The sequence below is a fragment of the Pagrus pagrus genome (assembly GCF_965226575.1).
Source record: "Pagrus pagrus genome assembly, chromosome: 15".
In the NCBI taxonomy this organism is placed as follows: Eukaryota; Metazoa; Chordata; class Actinopteri; order Spariformes; family Sparidae; genus Pagrus; species Pagrus pagrus.
This window is the reverse complement of record NC_140199.1, coordinates 15,166,820-15,188,171: the sequence shown is the minus strand read 5'-3', so window position 1 is coordinate 15,188,171 and position 21,352 is coordinate 15,166,820. Positions and strand designations below refer to the sequence as shown.

The 21,352-nt window shown below is 42.9% G+C and overlaps 1 protein-coding gene across 4 annotated transcripts in view; it reads left to right on the top strand.

The window, feature by feature from the left end:
- Positions 1 to 20,571, top strand: part of dntt (deoxynucleotidyltransferase, terminal) — an 82,998-nt gene extending 62,427 nt beyond the window's left edge. For all 4 annotated transcript variants that reach the window (XM_084375180.1, XM_084375179.1, XM_084375178.1 and 1 more), the window contains one exon: positions 20,259 to 20,571. In XM_084375180.1, the coding sequence (XP_084231306.1) occupies positions 20,259 to 20,345 (87 nt within the window). In that variant the 3' untranslated portion in view covers positions 20,346 to 20,571. The remainder of the gene's footprint in view (positions 1 to 20,258) is intronic.
- The last annotated feature ends 781 nt before the right edge of the window (positions 20,572 to 21,352 follow it).

Below are 21,352 nucleotides of genomic sequence, written 5' to 3'. Positions count from 1 at the left end.
GATGGGGCTAGATGAAAAGTAACCAGTTATTTTGATTCATCCTAGGGGGTACATGTATGTCTGTGTAGTGGCGGACTCAGGATGTTTGAGGGGCAGGGGCGAAAAAAATAAAAAGGGCACCAGCTGTATGCGGTGGGGCACCAGTGCGCAGAGAGTCGTGATGCATTTATAGTGAAAGTGGAAGGGCACCCTAGAGTGCACTTTATTATATTTTATCTACCAAAGGGGCACCTCATGGTGCTGTAGCCTAGTACCTTTGTTCCAGCTGGAAGAGACCAAATAGTCTGTCAGACAATGGTTTCTGATTACCTTACGAGGCAGCTGGATTGTGAGATCACGTGATCATGTGGGCATAGAACCAATCAGCGTCCTTTGAGGAAATAATGACGGTTAAAGACGGCAGCTACAAGTGTGGATTGGATGTGATAACCAGCAAGAGAACCAACTGTTTTTTCAACTGTGGGCTGCTCGAGGGGTTAGCGTGGCTGCTATAGCATCAGTGATGTCAGAACTGGAGAGTATATTTGACCAAAAGAAGGGTTAAGAACAACACTGGCCGTGCCCTCGATGGAAAAGATGTTTTCGTTCTTCTCCCGACTGGCTTCACTAAGAGTTTGATGAACCAACTAGCTCTGTTGGTGGTAGCACTTGGTTGGAGTTACCCCAGGATAGACTGTGATGGACAGATGGTTTGTCCAACCACCTGCCAAGGTTTTTAAGGTGCCTGCCTTGTTCAAAACAGTTTCTATCCGCACCTTTCCAGATCGTTCAAACGATCTGGCAAGTCAGGTCAAGATACTGAGAGAATATTGAAAAAACACTTGAGGAATGAGGAAGAAAAGAAAAAAAATGCTGTTTTCTAAAGCCATCAAATCATTTAAATCCCCTTGAGTTTAATGAACATAATACTGTGGAAGTCATATCAAAAAAGAAAGTCATAGTGTCTGTCAGTCAGTAAGTATCCATCACTGCTCAGAGGACAGACATAATACTGAACGTGTAATCGTCATCATCTCAGTCATTGTCATGGGATGTCATGTAGTATCGTCAGCATCATGGTTGGCAACATCCTCACCGTGAGTAGAACAGTTATCACTGTGGGTGTAAGCATTATCACTGCAGAAAGAAATGTCATAACCACGGGAACCAATGTCATCACTACAGGTCTCCAGTAATAACATATTATGTCCCCGACTCCTGGTCATACATCATCAAATGGGCGATTATCATCCCTGGAGCCAACAAAAAAACTCAAAAACATTGGACAGCGATGTGACAGCGCAGTCCAAGAAAAATTGGGCAGTTATAAAAATAGACCAATATACTGCATGAAGACATCTTGGAGCAGAGCAGAGCTGGATAAGGAGTTGGTTCTTAAGCTGGGATCAGACTACAGGATTTAAAGAATCTCAACATATCTCATATTTACAGGCCGTCCGCTCCAGATTTCTCTCATAAAACCTTGTCTCGCTTTCCAAGAGAGGCTCCCACCTAGCCGTGAGATAAGGACAGAAAATTACAGATTACAAGATTCATTCGGATTTGTAAATAGGATTTGGGAAATTGGACCATGTTGAATATTGCCAACATGTGCATTCTCACAATGTGTGGTGACAAACTCAAAACGAGCATGGAGCTGGGCCAGCAGTAAAATCTCTGCAGAAAATGCAGCAAGAAACTCACATGGATGAAAGAACGGCTGTGCAGGTGTGGAAACCAGGAGCGTTGGGTTGTGCAGCAACAGCATTAAGCTTTTCTTCTAAAGCTGCTGTTCACTTTTGTTGCTGTGACATTTCTTTTAATGATAGTTTTAGTATTCTCAAGGCGAGGGTACACTTTAAACTAAGTGTTATTCAGCCAAGTCTAAAGGCAATGTTAATGTCTGAAATGTTCACACTCCGAGGCGGGTTGAAAGGCCTGCTGTCATAGTGGCAAGATGCTATGATATGTAAAAATGTGGATAACTCTGAACACGCTGTGGGAGTTTATCCTAAAGGCATTGATGGTGTTGCACTTAGCTGTACAAAACAAAAGTGATGGAAGTAGTTAGTTTCATCAAATGTGCAACATGCAAGCTGCCATTTGTGTTGTGAGATCATTTCCTCCTCAATTCATTTCAACAAGTTTCACTAATCTAAACAGACACCACACTTGTCACACATGCATGACTCAGAAATGTATCTGTAATTTGCTAGGGACTACAGTTGATGCTGCCACCATTTGTGATTTGCATGTAAGCAATGCTTGTAAATCGTTTTTAAATAAACATGCCACTGGCTAATGTATGATGGCCCTGAAGGACATTACAGAAAACACAAGAGCATTTCACAAAACACAATGAACATCATAGAAAACACAACAACATTTCTGGAAACAGAAACATTTCAGAAAAGACATTCATGTTGTTTTGTGAAATGTTGTGTTTCATGAAATGTTGCTGTTGCCACCGTATTAATGGCTGCATGTCAAGTTATCAACTTTGGAAAATTGCAAAATAAGTCAGACATAGCTCCCCCAATTAGGTTTCACGTGTATACTGTAGATGATGCCCTGACTTTTCCTCTAGCGCCACATGAGGTTGACAGTTGTGGTTCAGTTAAAAAATAGAAATTTAAACACATACCTGCAAAACTCACAATCCCATCAGCCTGTTTTTAGCACTTATTAGAAAATGATAGCACACTAACACACTAAACTAAGATGGTAAACATAGTATTGTATCTGCGAGACACGTGAACACTGTCATTCTGAGCATGTTAGCATGCTGCTAGCATTTTTTAAAAGCATGCCTCACAGAGCTGTTAGCATGTTTCAAATTGCATGTACTCGGTGACCAAAGAATAAGAAACGCAACCCTAACAGATAAAGACTTTGATCATGTGTGCCATGGTAAGTCTGAGTTGTGGCTGCCCTTGGAGGATGAACTTGATAGATTTTGGGTGACACAGGGCCTAATAGGTAAGATAACATCAAAATAGAGTTGTGGGATATAATCACCAATTTGACCCTGCCACCACAATTCCTTGAAGTCGGTCCCATTGCACACCATGGGAGGAACTTGAATGAGGCATCTGCAGGAAGACGCATCCATCCATTAACCTGCATAATCAGTTTAAGTAATGGGACACTCCAGGTCTTTATCTGAGTCACCGCCATGATGTGTGGCAGTGTATGTCAGGGCCAGGAGGTGGTCAAAAGTGGTTCTGAGCACAGGTTTCTTTTATTTAGTCACTAAGGGATAATCACACATCCTTATCTGGACATTCCAGCCAAGTTAAAGAATGGATTGGAGAATGGATCGGCTCTTGTAATGACCATGGTCCAATCAAGTCACGTCTAAGAAGAGGTAATTCTCTCCAAAACAAAAAGGCCAAAATGCTGGTTAACAAACTATAATTCTTTCAAGGACGAAGAAAAAAAAATACGTTTAGCACTTTGTATCTTATGTTTGTCTCTGTTGTCACCTCCTCACCTTTTCACCTGCCTTGCACAGTGCTCATCCATAATAGGATCTAATCAATGCAGACAGAAAACAGATAATGGCGAATACCATCAGATTGGTAATTATCTGGATAGTATATCTAGATCCAGGTTGTCTTACAAGGTGTAAATGAGGTCTTTGTGTACTTGCTGAGATAGGAGTTGGAACAATATAAGCGTGGCACGCGGCAGTAGCTGGTAAAAGGGAGGAAAGGCAACTTCTGCTTTCATTCATGTCCGTACAATCCTTAAACACATCTGAAGCCTCCTTGTTTGATCCATTATTGCCACACTTTGGCCGGCTTGTTATCTTTGACTGATAGTCATTTGCTTTCAGTCTGTATGCAGGTGCAGTAAAGAGGATCTCCTCTACATGGCTGGAACGTCTCAGTCGATTCTCTGTCCATGTTAATGCTGTAGCCACGCAACAGGTCTGAGTGTCTTCTTGCATTTATTCTGATTAAAAACCCTGCTCGCCTCTGAGGGAGCTGCCACTCAGCATTACAAAGACAGGAGTTTGCTGGTTTGCCATAAAAGCCTGCACATATTTCCCTTTTTTTTTTCTTTTTTCCCTGCCAGTCAAAAAGGGTTCAAGGAATTTTTCACTTCAGGGATTTGCTTTGATCACACCGGTGTGGACGTTTTCTCTGCTGTGTCCCTGAGTTGGTCTTGAAAGGCTCTGACTGTAAGACGGAAGCCGAGTGGAATGATTGCAGACAGGTAGATCAGCAAAGATGTATGATGGATTATACAGTGACAGGATTCATTGAGTGTAATGTGAAGGTGTTTGCTGCAGTGAAGTCTAATTCCACTCCTCAGATTTCTGACCAGTCTCTGGTCACGATTTAAGCTTGTTTTTGTGGAAAACAGCTATAAGATTTTCCTTAAAATGTGTCAAAATATTTTTTCAAAAAGCTTTATTGTAATATATTTTTTTGCGAATCTCAAGGAAAAGTTGTAGTTTGCAACCAGAGGAGCAGGACATTTAAAATCAGCTGTCCACATGTCTTTCTGTGTGACAGCACAGTCATTGGAAAAAAAGATGACGATATTCATGAGCACAAATGTGTGAGAACCCTTCTTTTGTCCTCCCTCCCCTTGAACAAGAAGCCTGTTCGCTCCAACCACCCAAGTAATGACGCCCCCATGACAGGTGAACAATGCAAATATGGACATTCATTTCAGGATACAGTTGCCATGTGATTGGGTCGTTCCACATAGAGGTCAGAGAAACAATTAAGGGACTTTAATGGGAATGATTGGGGAGTGTGAAGTGGGAGGGCTGCTGCAATAATGGTGCACAGTGATGGAGTAACTGTTACAGAGCAGCCAGCTAATAAATGGTCCACCAGCATCCGGTTTACGTGATGATTTACTGGCATGATGATCATCTTTATTAATCTTTTCACCGTTTGTTTCACATGCATTTTGTTATATTTTTTAATACGTTTAGCATTTACTTGGAAGTTGTGATGAAGAAGATTCCGGACATAATTTTCCATCAGGCTCTTCAGTGATGCTGTTCATGATCAGCATACACAATACACATAACACGCAACCTGCAGACAACAGACACTATAATGAAGAAACAAGACTAACATGTACAACCAGCCATACTAGCAACCGTGAACAAAAGACTCCGTGACAAAAGACTTTAAACTACTGATTGAGACCATAAACTCATCAACTGAGAAGTGGGGTCATTTTCTCATAAGCTTACATACAATCTGACTTCTTTTTGCAACCAGTGGGGCGCCTCCTCCTGGCCATAAGTAAGAATGCAGGGGAAGGGCACTTGGCTTAATTTTCCAGACCTGGAAGTTCAGTCCAGCACAGCGACGCTTTGAGCTAAATGCTAATATGAGCAGGTTTAATGTTTACCATGTTCATCTGCTTAATTTAGTGTGTTAGCATTCTAGCATTCGCTAATTAGTACCAGTACAGCTGATGGGAATGACATAGCTTTGGTCATGAATAATAGTATTGAACTAATAAAAAGCCTGACTGACAACACAAAGTTATTGAAGATCCAAATTTTGTGCAGTCCAATGAACTGCTAGCATGTGGTGCTTCATACCAAATGATAACAAAGGGATCAAACAGGCATAAAACCAGTGCTGACGTCCTCTTTCTGTGTAGGGAGGGCTTCTTGCTGCTGTTTGTCAGATAGTTTGTACTACACTATTATGTTTCCATTCATCACTTTCTCCAGGCGTGGAAGATTCTGCTCATGCCTGACACCACAGTTTTTCTGGGGCAAATAGGGCAAATCTACAACATCACGGGGAAGGAGACACATTTTTAGCTGCACTTTGTGATTTATGATGACACGACAAGTATATGTTTCCATAAGGACGTTGGCTGCTTTAAGAGGCTGCTGTATGATGCTTGGTGTGGGAAAGTGCTATGGGAAGGCAAACAGTCATGGCAATAAAAGAAGGGATAAAGAGAGATGGATACAGTGACATGTGAAGAGACAGGAAGGTTTTGTCGCCACTCCCGGAGAACGTTATCCCTGGCGAGGCTGTATCAGCAGGATGGTCATCTAATCAGCCTTCACAGTGGGACAACGGCATCAGTTAGCAATCAATGATAAATCATATTGACAGCTATTGCCTGACAGAAGGGGGGTAATGATAGAGGAGGGAATGTGGACCTGTTGAAAAATCGACTGAAATTAAAGGGGAATTAAGGGGGAAAAGAAGACTGATGGCCACATTTGGGTGGATGGAAATTTCTAAAAGAAGAGCAGCACATTCAGGATAATTACATGGATATTTTCTGTTCACTTGCTGGACTTGAATTCTACCGCCCCCTCTTTCCCCCTGTCACCCATTTCACCATCGTCACCTCACCCACTGTGCCTGTGCCTCCACTTCTGCAGCCTCCCATCCACCCACACAGTGCCTCTTGCCAGTGCTTAATGGGTGAATAAAAAGGGTAGAAAGTATTAATAGATTCTATTGAGCCTGTGCTTTGCATGACCAAAAAAAAAAAAAAAGTATTTCAATGGCAAGCTATTATCGCCCTGAATCCTGTGATCAACCATGAGTTGGCTCTGTGAACTTGCGCGAGAGAAGGTGAGGACAAAGACGTGCACATAATGAGGGAGACGGGAATGTCGGAGGTGCTGCCTGGGGATTGAGCTGAACCGGGGTCTCGGCTCACTCAGGAGACAGATCCTGCTCCATTATTGATGAAAGTGAATGGCAGAAGGTTTCGGGAAGGGGCCAGTGTTGGGCCGTGTCCGCTTGTCATGTAACATTAATTGACACCGCCGTTGCGGCGGCACAGGAACCCGTCTGTCCAGGGCTCCCGTTTCAGATTGCAGCATGATTTATTTACAGGGACAATCGGCTGAACAATCAGTGGGGTGTTTCAGGCTTATCTTGTGGTTTCTGTACTGTCATGCCCTCTAAAAGACAAAGGCTGGTTTCACTGCAGAATACCAGGAAAAGGAGATCCGGTTGCAGGAGGTGACGTGTACGAACAAATTCTTAAACTGAGCGGACTATACTGAATCATCACGGTTTATGAGCCCATGTATGAATATGCTTTCTACAAACAAGTGGTGAACGTCAGTCTATCTGATATTGCCTTGTTGATGTTGTCCCTGGAACATCTTAATGTTGCTCCAGGACCATTGTAGTATAAGTCTAGTGATGTTTAGGCAACAGAAGATTTTGGTTTGGTTTTGGAAAACATGGTTTGGGTTGAAAGATACCCTTTCTGTCATATTTGGGGTTTCGATTTAGTTGTTTCCTGTTTTATTTGGTATGCTTTATTCTCATGTATCCCGCTCTGCTTTAATCTTTGTTGTGTTTTCCTGCCTTTTTATGATTGCCCTATTTGTTTCACCTGTCCCTTATTAGAGTTCACGCTCTAGTGTGTTTAAGTCTGTGTTTTTCCCCCTCTCTTGGGCCCTGTACACAGGTATTTCTTGAAATTAAGCTTGTGTATGCACAAAAACGATGTTACAGGTCACTGAAAATAGAGCTTTTGCAAAAGCTCCAGCCAGGTTTAGATATTCAGAAACTCTGTTTTCAGTGTTTACATCTGGGTGGACAGAAACGATGACGCAGACGCACACGTTTATCACATTTGTAGCATTATTGGCAAATAATCGAAGCATATGTTATGATATTGGAGTATTTGAGTTTGTACAACGACAGAATGGATGTTATTGTTTAACATTATATTTAGAAAGACACAAACGGACAATGATATTGTATTGATGAAAAAGAGTCACACAAACGGGTGCTTGCAATGTTTTAGTGACAAACTATCCCAGAGCATTCTGTAAAGAGCAGACATGTTTCCCTGCCTCATTCATAATATCTTCTGTTTCTAAGCAACTGACCAGAGTATACGGTCTGCTTCACACCTGCCCAGTGTAAGTGACTGGCCATGAGGCATGCGTTTTTCAGGTGTGTTTTGTGGATGGAGATTATTTCTGAATCCGTGCTAAAACGTTTTGGATGGAGATATTTTTTTTTTTCTGAAATCCAGTTTACAAAAGTACCTGTATAGTGTGGACTAGGCTTTAGTCAGTTTATCTGTTTCTACGTCAGTTTCCCAGTCTTGCGTTCTCTCCCACTGAATCCTCAGTGCCTCTGCTTTCATCTGCGTGTCTGTGTTTTTTTTTGTTTTTTCTTGGATTATCGGACTGCTTTTGTTGCCTGACCTTGTGTTGCTGCCTTGTTATTGTCTGTATTTTGGTCCCTTGGATTTCAGCTTTATTTTGTTTTTCGACCCGCCTGTCATTGTGTGTGCTTTTGGGTTCCAACTTTGCACAAACCCAACAATTTCACAACATTTAACACAAACAAAGGATAACTTCTCCTACGTGTGTATTTCATGTTCTTTTTTCCCATCACACAAATGTGACTGATTTATATTTTACAACTTAACTTTTTTGGAATCAGGGTCGTACACAGTCAGTGAGAAAATATCTTTGACCTTGACTGAAGGAAAAGATTCATGTGTTGATTGATACATGGTCACGTAATAGTAATCATGTTTTGTCTAGGTGTGTTGGTGTGATGTATACAGCCTGCACTCATATACTAATTGACTTATTCAGTGCTAATAAAGATCCAAGAGCACATGAAGGGCTGGACCAGGATTTAGTAGATATTTCTGAAAAATAAGCAAATGTTTAATATAATTCAATCTGTTTAGCAGCCCTGTTGTCAGTTGATGCCATACGCTGATGATTCAGCCTGTCCCCAGTTCATGTTCAAGTTTGTACATGAGCTATTCTGAACACTGTTTGTTGATCAGAGCCCTCCTGCACTGAGGTGATGCATTCTCTGTTTGCAGAACCAACAGCTGCGGTTCGTTTGGACAAAATATGAGAGGGCAGAGCTGTGATAAGAAGCTGCATTTCTATTTCTGTAATGGTACAGACGCACAGGAAGTAGCAAGTGATTTTTTGTCACCTTGTGGCCACAGTTACACCATTGCAAACAGGGTGCGATTGGGAGAGAAGCATTAATCAGCCAGTGTAGGCTCTGACATGAGTCACCACAAATAAGATCACTTCTGTTCTTTCCTTTTAAAAGCGGTCTGGTCTGAGCAGCCGTGCTCTGACAGTTTAGTGATGGAGAGAACAGTTCAGAGAGAAAAAAAAACGCCAAAAGATTCTGCTGCAAAAGCCTCCCCCAACGGGACTCTGAGGTAAATTTACAGAACCTTAAATTAAATTGGCGTGGGAGGAGATGTTGGCGACATGTTCCCAGATCCTAAGTGCACCATTTTTCAAAGTAGGAGACTGTTCAGTGTACAGAAGAAGAAATAGTTTGTCTGCCTTTTAACTCTGTGCACCATGACGCGTTGGCAGTTTTTGGATCTCTTCATATGTGCCAGAGAGTAACAGCTTCCTGCGCCACAGACCTCTGACCGAGTCCCTCTCTAAGCACACATTCCAGGGCTCTGACATCAAAATGACCTAGCACCGCTTGATTATTACTGACACACAGTATGTTGTACCTTTGGCTCCCCGATGCGACACCGGGACATCACAGCGAGTCACCGAAATACTAAATGACTGCCATCGAGAAAGAAAGCCTTCTGCGTCCAGCCAAAATCCCGGCACAAAGCCCACCAATGCCGTGTCACAAACACAGAACCCTGAGTGCCCTCATTGATGAATCTGCTGGCTGATTTTTGAGTGGTGCTCTCACCATCAGAAAAGTTGTTTGCATTCACAGTCAGTGATCGGCCCTCCTGACGGATGAAATTCACTCATGTAAATGTAGAAGTTTTTCAGTCTCAAAACACCTGTTTGAAATTGGTTTTGACAGCTTTGGGGTTTTTGTCCAACCTCCAGTCGATGGATGTGAAAGTTTTGTGTTGCTAGAATTGCTTGCTAGCTTCTAATTATAAATCAGCAGACTTGAAGGCCATGATTTATTGCATTATAACCTTGAACACAAATTTGAAATTGTAAATGTAGAAATATGATCAGGAAAAGTGCTTCATCTGCCCCAGCTAGCAAGAGATTATAGCTGCACACTGCAGGCAGACGTCGGTCTAAGGTGGGCAAAAGTATTAGGTCATGATCGCCTTTTGTGTGCTGGGTCCATGTGGGTTTTTAAGAGCCAGATTGCTTTTCCTTGGGCATAAGAGGCACCGTTGAGTCGCATCATTTAGTCGCTGTATACATCTCAAATTTCTCAGTATTGCTAGGAACAGCAATGGAAGACTACACCATGTTACAGGTGTTGCTCCTGGCTTTGCACGCCTTCATTGGCATCCAAACATGACTAGCTCTGTTTTTTAAAAATGAAAGTCAGAAGCGGTTTTAGATGGTCCTTGGTCTCAATAGCCCTGCACCAAGCCCCTAACGTAAGTGGTTGTGTTTTGTTAAAAAAGAGTCCATATCTGCATTAGCTTTGTGCTTTTTGGGGGTTGATGACATCTTAAAACGACGGACATTTGGAGTTTCATCTGAAAAAACCTCAATAGAAGCATTGAATGTACAAAAAACATTTGGTCCAGCCCTCAAAAGCTGCTAAAAAGTACATCACAGTTTTGTTATGCAAGTTTAAAAGTGAGTTGCCACCACAGTAATGTCAGTATGAAAGCAACACATATAACTAATGGCAGCTTACTTGCAGCGTTTCTTATCTCCAGGTATAGCATATTCACGTTCACTCCCAGGATTTGCTACTTCTCCGGTGATGTAACCGATAAAATGACTCAGAGGATCCTGGCTTATATCACAATATAAGCATGTTGTTAAAACGGCCAAACAAAGCTCATATTTTGCCAATGTGCTGTTTTAATTGAGCAGAGTGAAAGGAGTGCTGAGGCAGCAGCATCCGATCACACTGTCTGGAGCAGGAAGCAAATTGGTCATGCAAAACCAGCCCCTCTTCAACAAACCAATTAATTATTTATGGGCTTCAGTGGAGCAGAGAAAGTTAATTTATTGTTATCATTAGAAGAGTGTTCTGTTTGGGTCCATACGAGGAAGACTCGGGCTACAATTACAGGCTCCACAGATTAGAGAGAACTTCACACGACTGCGGCAGACAGCGGTTCTCACACTTCACAAGTTCACAAGATTCCTCCGAAAAAATTCAGTGATGAACCTTGGGAAGAAGCAGGGCTAATAAATGCAGATGAGGAGGGTGAGGGCACTGAAGGGCGTCACTTTGTGTTCGAAAGTGGTGGGGACACAGAGGCTCGAATGAAAAACACTTTTTAGGAGCCCATGTGCACACAGTGTTTCTTTCTGGTAGAAAAGTGCGAGCAGTGGCGCTGCGTAGTGCTGGGTGGGAGCGCTTGTGCAATGAGAGAAAACACTGTTAACTTTGATATTAGCTGATGCTAACAAAGGTAGCCAAAGCCAGAATTGTTGTCACTGACTCATAGAATTTTTTTAGATTTCTTTGTCTGGGTATGTCATCAATGCTGCGCAAATCACTCATGGACACCAGTCTTCAAATGCTGTGTGGTATGTGTGAAAAAAGTTGCCCGAAGCGTTTCTGAGCTGCATGTGATCTGATAAATTGCCTCCAGTGTTGTCACTCAGTTGCACAGAGTAACAGAGGGCGGACCACGCAGATAATAATGAGCTTACAACGCATCGGGTGATAAAAGCACTCACCAGCAACATTCAGTGTACAGACAGTCTGCTGTCTTTTTTCTTGGTTACCAGGGTGACGGATGACAAGTCCCACCTGATCTAATTTGGTTGCCTGAGAAAGAGAAATGGTGACGAGCCCAGAGCCTTTCTGAAAACTTCATTGATTTTCAACTAGAAGTCCTGGGAGTGGCCACATTAGAAAAAGGCGGAGCGATCTGACATCTTCTCCTCATGGGGGGCAATTGAAAAAGGACGATGGTGCTCAGAGAAGAACGTTATGTGGACACAGACCCTAAATGGTCTTTAGCATATGTGATTTTAGGCAATGTAATGGGACAATCACATGAGGTCAGAGTGGATAGTTACAGTGGGATAAAAACTTCCGTAAGACCGCATCAGTTGGACATACAGTACAGTAGCTAGATTACTGCTAGGGGTCGACTGATGTCCCAATCAGATATTATTGTGTACGTGACATTGTGTGAGAGGATGCTTCATCAGAGCCAAAGTAGCACATTTTTAAATTAGTTTATCGTCCATCTGCCCGGGCCAATAATCAGTCTACCCCTAATTACTACAGAGTTGACAATATAAAAATATTTAGCATATACCCTCTCAGTGTAAAAGGCTCATTATAAAGGGCGAAACGCACTGAAAGTGTCTGATGCTCGCATCAAAAGCATTATGAGGTGCGTCAAACTGCCTTGATTCATTCACCAACCTCGTTTCAGTTTGGAGGCTTCAAATGAAGACCCAGTGTCCAGATCATCAACACTGAGGTAAATGTAATAATTATTCAGAGGCGGAGCTTTCATTTCGGGTTTGACATGCTGCATCCGACAATGTATGAACATGCACTCACAGATGGGCACGACTGAGATCACTATGAGTAATGCATATGAATAGCGACTTTTCCCAAAATACTGCTAAATCTGTGGTGTTGGCATTTCAGATCTGATGCCTGCAGCGCGCCATAGGAGCATGAAATGATACACTAATAAAAACACAATAACATTATATAAAATTTCTGCCCCTAAACATGGATAAATCAAAAAACACCCAGGACCTTTAAATTAATACCTTGTTATTGTATCTGTCTGAATTGTGGAAGTTGGAGAAATACTAACAATGGTGGATTAACTGTGGGTGGACATGCTCTTTACACTCTATTGAGAAATCTTGTTTGGGTTTGTTGGTTTTGCTGTTCTTGCTGAAAATGTCAGTGTCATCCAAACTTCATTACTTCAGTTAATAACATATTTGTCGTCTGAACTGAAGTTTTGGATGTGCAGAAAGACCTTGATTGATTTCTTCAGTAAATCTGTATTCACAGTCAACATTTGTTCAGTGATATTTTCACTGCGTACGTTCCACTTACTTACAGTGAAAAGATTTATAAATAATTAAACTAATAACACTATAAGTGGCCACTTAGCCACAGCCTCCTCCTCTTAATCAACTCAACTTGTGTGACCTGACGTTATGCCGTGTGTAAATTGCATATATCAGCGTTGCCCTTGTGGACCTGAGTGGGAAAAACACTTGAGAACATCTCAAGGCTGATATTTAAGTAACAGGACAACAAGAATTCAGAATATCACAAACAAATAAGAGTTTTCGGTAATGAATCACGACTTTCTTTGCATACATGGTGAGCAAGAAGCACATTTGCCGCAGCTTTAACAGGCACCATAACATTGTGAAGAAATGTATAATAAATTGTCATTGCCTCAATCCAATTCCTTTATTCAATGATATGCAAATTATTTTTTTAATTAAAAAGGTGTGAAAGTTTTTACTTTGGCGACATCATAAGGGCACTGGAATAACAGAGCCCGTATTACTCTTCTCTCAGACTCTTTGCTGTATCTGTTCATTACCTTTGGGCAGCCTAATCAACTAAATAACTTTGATTTGCAAATGTTTACTCCTCCACGGGAGCAAAGAGCCATAACACCAGGGACGCTGAGTGAGGATCCCATTGTTTCTGATTAGGAATTCATTATTTGCTACCCGTCTGCCTCTCTGCCCGGTGCACGGGCTGATTAGCAGGCTGGGGAAGGACAGGTAATGACGATAACACTAAACTCAATAGCTGTTTTATAGGCAGCCGTGCTTTATGATGCTTGCACTAATTGCTGGTGTGATTAGTGAGGTGTCTGTGCCCTCTCTGGTTGCTCTGGCTGTCCTGTGAACTGAGCTCTTGCAGACCGGAGCGCAGGGGAAGTGTGGGTGTGCAGCGGATCGTTGCAGGAGGAAGACACTGGGGCATAATCGACTTCCCACTTTTTCTGCCCCTGTCAGCCCTTTCCTTCTCTCTGCAATAAAGACAAATTAACTTAAAGGCAATCAAAGGATTTTTTTCTTGATCTCTTGGCAATAAAGTAATCTGTTTCTAACTGTCAGTGAGAAGAAGGAAGTCCAAATAAAAGAAGGTGACTGGGAGCATTAGTTGATCTGATAACCTGAATTCATGTGAAAAAAACATCACATTTCTTTCTGCCTTTGAGTGTGCCTTCTCTGACGGAAGTATACCTTGGACTCTGTATATAAAGGTGGTTGTCCTTAGACATTAAATACTTAACTATGAATATGTTCCTCTCACCTTAAAATACAACATTGAAAGTGATGCTGCTGAAGGCCCTACGTGCATCTGCTATTTAGTCTGACCTCAGTATTTGAGTACTCGACACATGGTCATCGCTCCTCTGCCCATGCAGGCAGTCAGCCCTGTAAGTGAGATGACGGCACTCTTAACTGAGGCTTTTGTTCAGATACATTTTTCCTACCAGGGACTTTGTATAAGTGGATTTGCATGGATTTCAGGTTGTGCTTTGCATACTTCACCACATGACCTTTAGCCTGGATCGTTTGGCAGTCTTTTGGTTTCTGTTGTATCCTCGTGTTCCTAAAGATGTCTCTCTCAGTCCAATACTTACATTTGCAGTGTTTGAATAAGACGATGCTTAATTGTACACACACTAACATTTGCAGCTATGCTATGCAGGATTTTCCAAAAAGAAAATGTATAGTCTCATATAAAATTAATCCACTCACTAGAAATGTGTGGTGGTATCTGAGTACTCTGCCTGTTTTTTTTTTTTATTTTCTTAGTTTTATTCTGGGTGTCAACCTTTAGATAACAGCGGCAATAACGTGCATAGGATTTGAGGTCGGTAAAACGCAGCGAACAGGTTAAATCACTGTCTCCATCTTTATCTTCTGCTCTCATTCTGTTAAATGAGATGGTTAGATGGTTAAAGAGCTGCAGGTCTGTGACTGTGACTGAGGGCAGGGCTGAGCTACATACACACAGAGCAGAGAGACAGAACAGTGGACAGAATTAAGTGCATTCACACAAAATCTGGAGGATTGTGTAGGTTTGCTAATTTGTGCTTTATAAAGTAACTGCCATGAAATGATCAGAAAATAATGTTTTATTCCTCTGATTCACTGCTTTGTTCTCGCTAACGCCGCACCCTCTCGTCATTCATTCGCTATCACGCTTGACCTGGTTCAACTTTAAAACACAAGTGCCCATTGCTGATAAACTGAACTTGATTTACTTTTTTGGAGCGTGTAGGTCCGTTTTTCATTTGATACATCCCCAAGTCATTCCAGCTGCTGTGGCTAATATGACCAGTCTTAACCTTGGTAGTCATGTGAGATCCGTATTGAGTTAGCTGACTGTGGAAGCAGTTCAAGGGCTTTGATGGACACAACTGTAGGACTGTAGAATATATCTGGTTTGCTGATTTATGAATTTTGGTCACAATCATCCAGTCACTAAGCTCAAAATCCTGTTGTCTGCACAGGAAACATTCAGCAGATTAAATCAGTTTACTTTTGGATTGAGGATGAATTCAGCTACTTTGGCACAGCGTATTGTTCCCAATTGCAAATATTATGTGTTAATTTTTTTTAATGCTACGATTCCAAACAACAGCAGCTGAGGCTCATGGGTATCATAGCGTTTAGAGATGTTTACCATGCCAAACTTTGAGAAAAAAACAACTGCTCAGAAATGAAGTGGGCGTCTGTTGATTAAAGTTAATGTGAGCCTTCATCACAGTTAGAGCAGTTTTCATTATAATGAGGAAACACACATGCATTCCCACGCATAGTTTTCTCAGCAACTTATACTCATGCTAGAGAAGAGGACACTTTGAGGAGGGTGTTGACCTATAAACATGGCAATGTGCCCACTGTGTTGCTTTATTATAAACTTGCAGACAAATCATGAATTGATTTTATAATTTTTTAATGGAAAAATTAGAGTAATAATAGTTTGCAACTGAAGTCGGCCTGTAAAGACGGACTAGCGAGTAGATGAGCCTCCATGTTCGGTGTGATGACGTTTAATGTCACCGACAACCTCTGTAGTCTCCTTTAGCCGCTTGTTAGCAAGCGCCTTTTAAAAACATTTTAATAATTCAAACGTGTATCTTAAGCATATGTTCACCACAGACTTTACACCAGGCATCTAACTGAAAAATCATTCAAAAATCCCATTTACTTCGAGATGAGGGAACCAGAAGTACAAAAATGCAAACTTATTTCCAGGTTTTGGGACTTATTCCTGGCATTCTATAACTATGGATACAAACACACACCTTCACACACACACCTGACACACACACTCGTCTCCTAGCGCAAAAGCTGTGGCTGCCAAATGGTGCGGCAATTCTAAAAGTGACATAATGTGCCTTTAAGTGGTTATTATACTCATTCGGGCTGATGTTGCGCTCCCTCCATGTTCCTGTCCTTCATACTGTATGCTGGCTGGCATGCTTGTGTTGAGCAGCTATCCAGGCCTTCCCTCTGTCTCTTTGTCTCTCTGTCTCCCTCCCTCTCTTTGATGTGTCAGTTGAGTCGGGCCAGAGCCGGGCAGGCAGCCATGTCCATCAGCTCCATCCATCAAGCAGTGGGCCGGGTGGCAGAGAGAGGATGACGGGCAGCAGAGAAGGGGCAGATGTTTTGCAGGAACTGATATGTGTTCACGTCCACGAGGGATGTCATTACGCGGCGGACAGAGAAACATGTAGCTGATTAGCGGCTTATTAAGTCAAGGACACTGGCTCACGGTAACACACACTGCTTCCATTCTGGCCTGTGGTGCTGATGGCTTGCCAGTCACTGAGAACCTGTGTGTCTCAGACAGATAACCTCTCCCTCTAATTAACCGCCGCTCTGTTCTTTAACTCTAAGCTGCTTTTGATATACCAAAAAAGCCCTGGAATAAATGCTGCTTTTGCCATTTCAAATAGAGTTTCCCTGCGTATGCCTAAAGGGGAGAACTCAGAGGTACATAAGGTTTGTGGATTTATCTCTCAGAGAGCCCACACTGTGTTGTGCAAAGTAAATAAAGCAGCGTCTCCCTGAGGGAATGTAAGCATTGTAGGAGTTGAGGAAAGTGGACAGTCCAGCGGAGAGAGGGCTTTAGTCCTGATCCAGGACAATGGCTAAATTGGTAATGTTGAGAATCTCATCTGAACCCTGTGTTTTCTCCTTTAGTTGGATCTCCCGAGTTGTCCTCTGTTTCCTGTAAACAATAAGCCCTGCCATGTGCTGATAGCAATGTGGATTTACTCCAAATCGCATCAGCCTTGTCCAGCAGGCTCTTTTCTTTGTTTTCTTTCATTCCTCCTCCACTTTTTATCACCTGTACGGTTGATACTGCACAGCTTGCAGCATCATAAATTGCGGCGCCGTGTGTGCGTGTGTGCATTTCCTGTGTTTTGAGTGGTTAGAGCAATAAATGGGCTCAGGGTTATGAGAACAGTGAAAAATACAGGCAGTGGTGGACCACTTAATGGGCCCTGGGATAGTCTCGCTTAAAGAGAATACTGTCTCACTAACAACACTCTGTTCTTTGTAGAGAAAGATAATATTTCTCTGGACACCATTGATTAAATGTTTTTGTGTGCAAGAGAAAATGAGAACTAAAACAGAACTAACCTCAGGTATTCATCTGATCTCAGAGTCGACAGATTTTCCTGGGTGGACCCCGAAGGATACAAAGCGTTATAATAACCGGGGTCTTATTTTTGTCGTCAGATGGAAAATGAAAATTTTACCCTCTCGACCTGCAATTTGCATCAACACTACCACCCTTTCTTTCCAGTCATAACCAGTCACGTCAAAATAAAAACAAATCTGACACTTGGTCCTTTCACACATTTTGGTGTCTCTGTTGTCCAGCTCACTAAACGTCCATAAAAACACTTATAAATCCCTCCTTATAACTCCATCGTGTTTAGAGGTTCTCTTAAGACTCTAAAGTAGCATAGCAATAGCTGTGAGTGCTTTCATGATTATGGTCTATACAAACAAAATCAGTTTGATTGCATTGTTTGAGGTAGGGCAGCAGGACACAGCGCGTTGTTATGAGCTGAACTTAGGGCAAATGCTGTTTCCATTTATTCCTGTCATTCACATAAAAACCCTACAAGGATTGATGAATTTGAAATAAGGAGTTATATATACAATATATTTCTATTTATTTTACCACAAAAACCTAAATAAGGTGGTGTGTAGGTATACGTATAGCAATTTTAATGTATTCTTTAATGCACATTTTTGTACATCGTTTTATTCATCTGTCAAATTCAGTACAACAGACGCCACAAAGCAGTGTTTATACATAACTCCTGCTTTTTGCCTTTTACTTTGGTTCTTTTTCAGTGACACAGTCTTTATGATGTATCGTCGATGATTGTCTTGCAGTCTATCAATTCAGGCAGAATCGCTGTATCACGTTCCACATATCACAATATTATATCTTGTGTTACTCTGTCATTCCACTCTGTGGACATCTGCCACTTCAGTGTTAGGGGGCTTAAGGGATGGTGGCAGTGAATACTGCTGAGGCTCGGCTTCACATGGATCTAAAAAACATGCGCTGGAAGACGATGCTGGTCGAAAATGTCACATCCTGTTGGCTCATGAGGTTCCACTGCCTCCAAGCCCTCCTCCTGCTGAGGCCTGGCTTCACATGGGAGACAACAATGAGAAGAAGTACCTGGATTTGAATGACATAGAGTGAGTTTCCTCCTCCGGATGAGGAAGTGGCCTATCTTAAGTCCCAGCCTCTCAGCGTATTGGCTTGTGAGATTTCACTGCCTCCAAGCCCTCCTGCTGAGGCTGGGCTTCACATGGGAGTCAACAATGAAAAGAAGTACATAGATTTGTCAAACATAGGATTTCCTCCTCTGGAAGATGACACTGATCCAAAGTATCCCATCATGTTTCCTCATGAGGTTCCACTGCCTCCAAGCCCTCCTCCTGCTGAGGCCTGGCTTCACATGGGAGAAAGTACCCAGTCTTAACAAACATTTGGTTTCCTCTCATGGATATATAATTGGCAGATTTGATGCCCCTCAGCCGACTGGCAGAGGTGCGTCTACCCCCAAGTAAGCCATTTATATGGCCAGAAGCCAGCGTGATGTCACTCGCCAGGTTTTAAAAAGCAGTCCACCGGTCTAGTATTGCACTCCCACAAGACTGTTGGACTCCTTATGGAAAAATAAATGAATAAAATCAATACAGCTGAACCAGAGAGATCACCTTTTTTATTCCACGCATTCTTCTTCCGTTTCAAAACCAAGTGCCTGCATTGCCCACAATGCAACTTAGCCACTGAGCGACATCATTGGGGGCAATGTATCAGATTACTTCCCCTGGAGCCACAAAAGGCTTTATACTACTTTTTTCACATATGCAGTAGCACTCCCCAAGACACACTGTAAACACACTTTAATGTGTAGAATTGGTGGAGTTACCCTTTAAAATAATCTGGTTAAAACTGTTTGCTTCTTGCCCTCATTTCTCGCCTTGTCGGACTTCGCTGCCGCCCTGTTCCAGATCACAGCAGTGATGATGTATAGTGTAATGGCCAAAACAACAAATAACACCCAGCTTATTTATAACTTTAACCGAGAATTAAAGAGGTGTGATATGAACTGAGCTTAATGCCGTGTGAACCCGAACCTCCCCGCTGCACGGCTAACCTGTCATTTGCATTATAAGTAACAAGCCAGTATGCTGGGAGACGTGCCTTGTAGTGTTTTCCCCTCTCCTGGCTGCCTACTAGTTGTTCTCAGTTATCTCTGCCTTCTCCTGGCAGCGGGAGCCGAGGTGCTCTCGGTGCCATCTCTTCGCAACATGTCAGGTCCAGTTTAGCACTTGAAGGCAGGATGTGTCAGAATCACAGCCCTCTCTCTCTCTCTCTCTCTCTCTTTATCTCTCTCCAGGCTGTCTCACTCCCAAGGTGAGTCAGGCCTCGTCACCACTCCTATAGAGACATAGCCCGAGCGCATGGCGTTGGTAGACGGCCAGCAGTTAATAGCCCTGTCGTGATTTGTCAGGGAAAATACTCATCTGCTGAGGAGTGCAATCACTTAGAGCAAGGTTAGGGTGTTTATGGGTGGTGGACGGTCAAATGTAAATCGGCGCACACGCGGCGTGTTTGAACCTTGGCACAAACAGGGTGAATAAAATCCTAAATTGATATTGACAGCTTGCAGGAGAGATAGGAGTGCGAACACAAGCAGCGTTCAGGCGGCGAGTACAAGACCCGAGCATTTTCAAGCTTAAAATTGAGAATTTATGGATTTGGACCCGTGTCACCGAGACAGATTCCTGCACAAGTCACTGACTTTTTGTTTGTTTGTCCTCTCTCTAGAAAGAGTTCCTGGCAGCTACGACTGAAAAGGACATCTTTGCCCATCTGGGTCTGGAGTACATCGAGCCTTGGCAGAGAAATGCGTAGGCCTCCGCTCCTCGCTGGCTGGATGATATCCTGTTCGTACATCAGTGTTTATCCCATCTGCTTGCCGTTCTGCGGCTCTCCTGTGATTCAGTTTCAAACAGCTTTTGATTTCCGTACAGTTTTGTGTTGTTGTTGCCATTACTGCTGTTGTCTGCATTACACGCTGCTGTGTGATTCATAATTTTGCTTATTGTCTCTAAGTGAGTAAACACTCTCCTATACCATTCATGGCTCGCCTGTCTCTAAGTGTTGCAATCACAGGCAGGACACAAAGACGAATCAGTCAGAGCTCGAATCGCCTGGGGCGCCGGCACGGTGCAGGAGAGAGGGAGCGTGAAAGAAACACAGAGGGAAGCGGCTGACCAGAGAGCGAGGGCGAGGGAGAAGACAGGAAGCGGTGAGAGAGGCGAGGGGGAAGGGGGCTTTTGTCGAGCAAAATGTTGTAATCAGCCTCCTCCTGGCAGGAGAGTGCTCGGCGTGAAGCTGAGCCAGGTCTCTGGGGGAATTGAGAGGCGGGTAATGAGCCTCAGATAGAGGAGCGTTCTGCATCGCCATTTAGCCTCCATTTAAGCCTACGTCCACTGGAGATCGTTTAGCTGGCATGACGCTATCCAAAGACCCATAGTCTCCGCTCTTGTATCACAATGAGTCCCCTTCCCCAGATGCTTGGCTCAAATTAGAGGCAATCAACTGCACCGGGAAATCATGAAGAAATCAGGCGGAAGGTAAATGAGTCCACTAACCACATGGGTGGATCTCGGCATTCTGAGCAACTGATAAGGCATCCATTATCATACTGGTCCGACTTTGGCTCATGTTTTATGTACGACGGCGACTAATCAAGATTTGTGTCCTTATTTTTCAAATGGACAGTGGTCCACTAATGAAGAAGCTTTATTGATCCCTGTGGGCAATTCGGGTGATGACTAGACCTGCCTCGCTGTCCACATCCCAACCCACTTTCCCATGATGCTCAGCCCCCCGCTTCATCCCGTGGTGCCTCAACA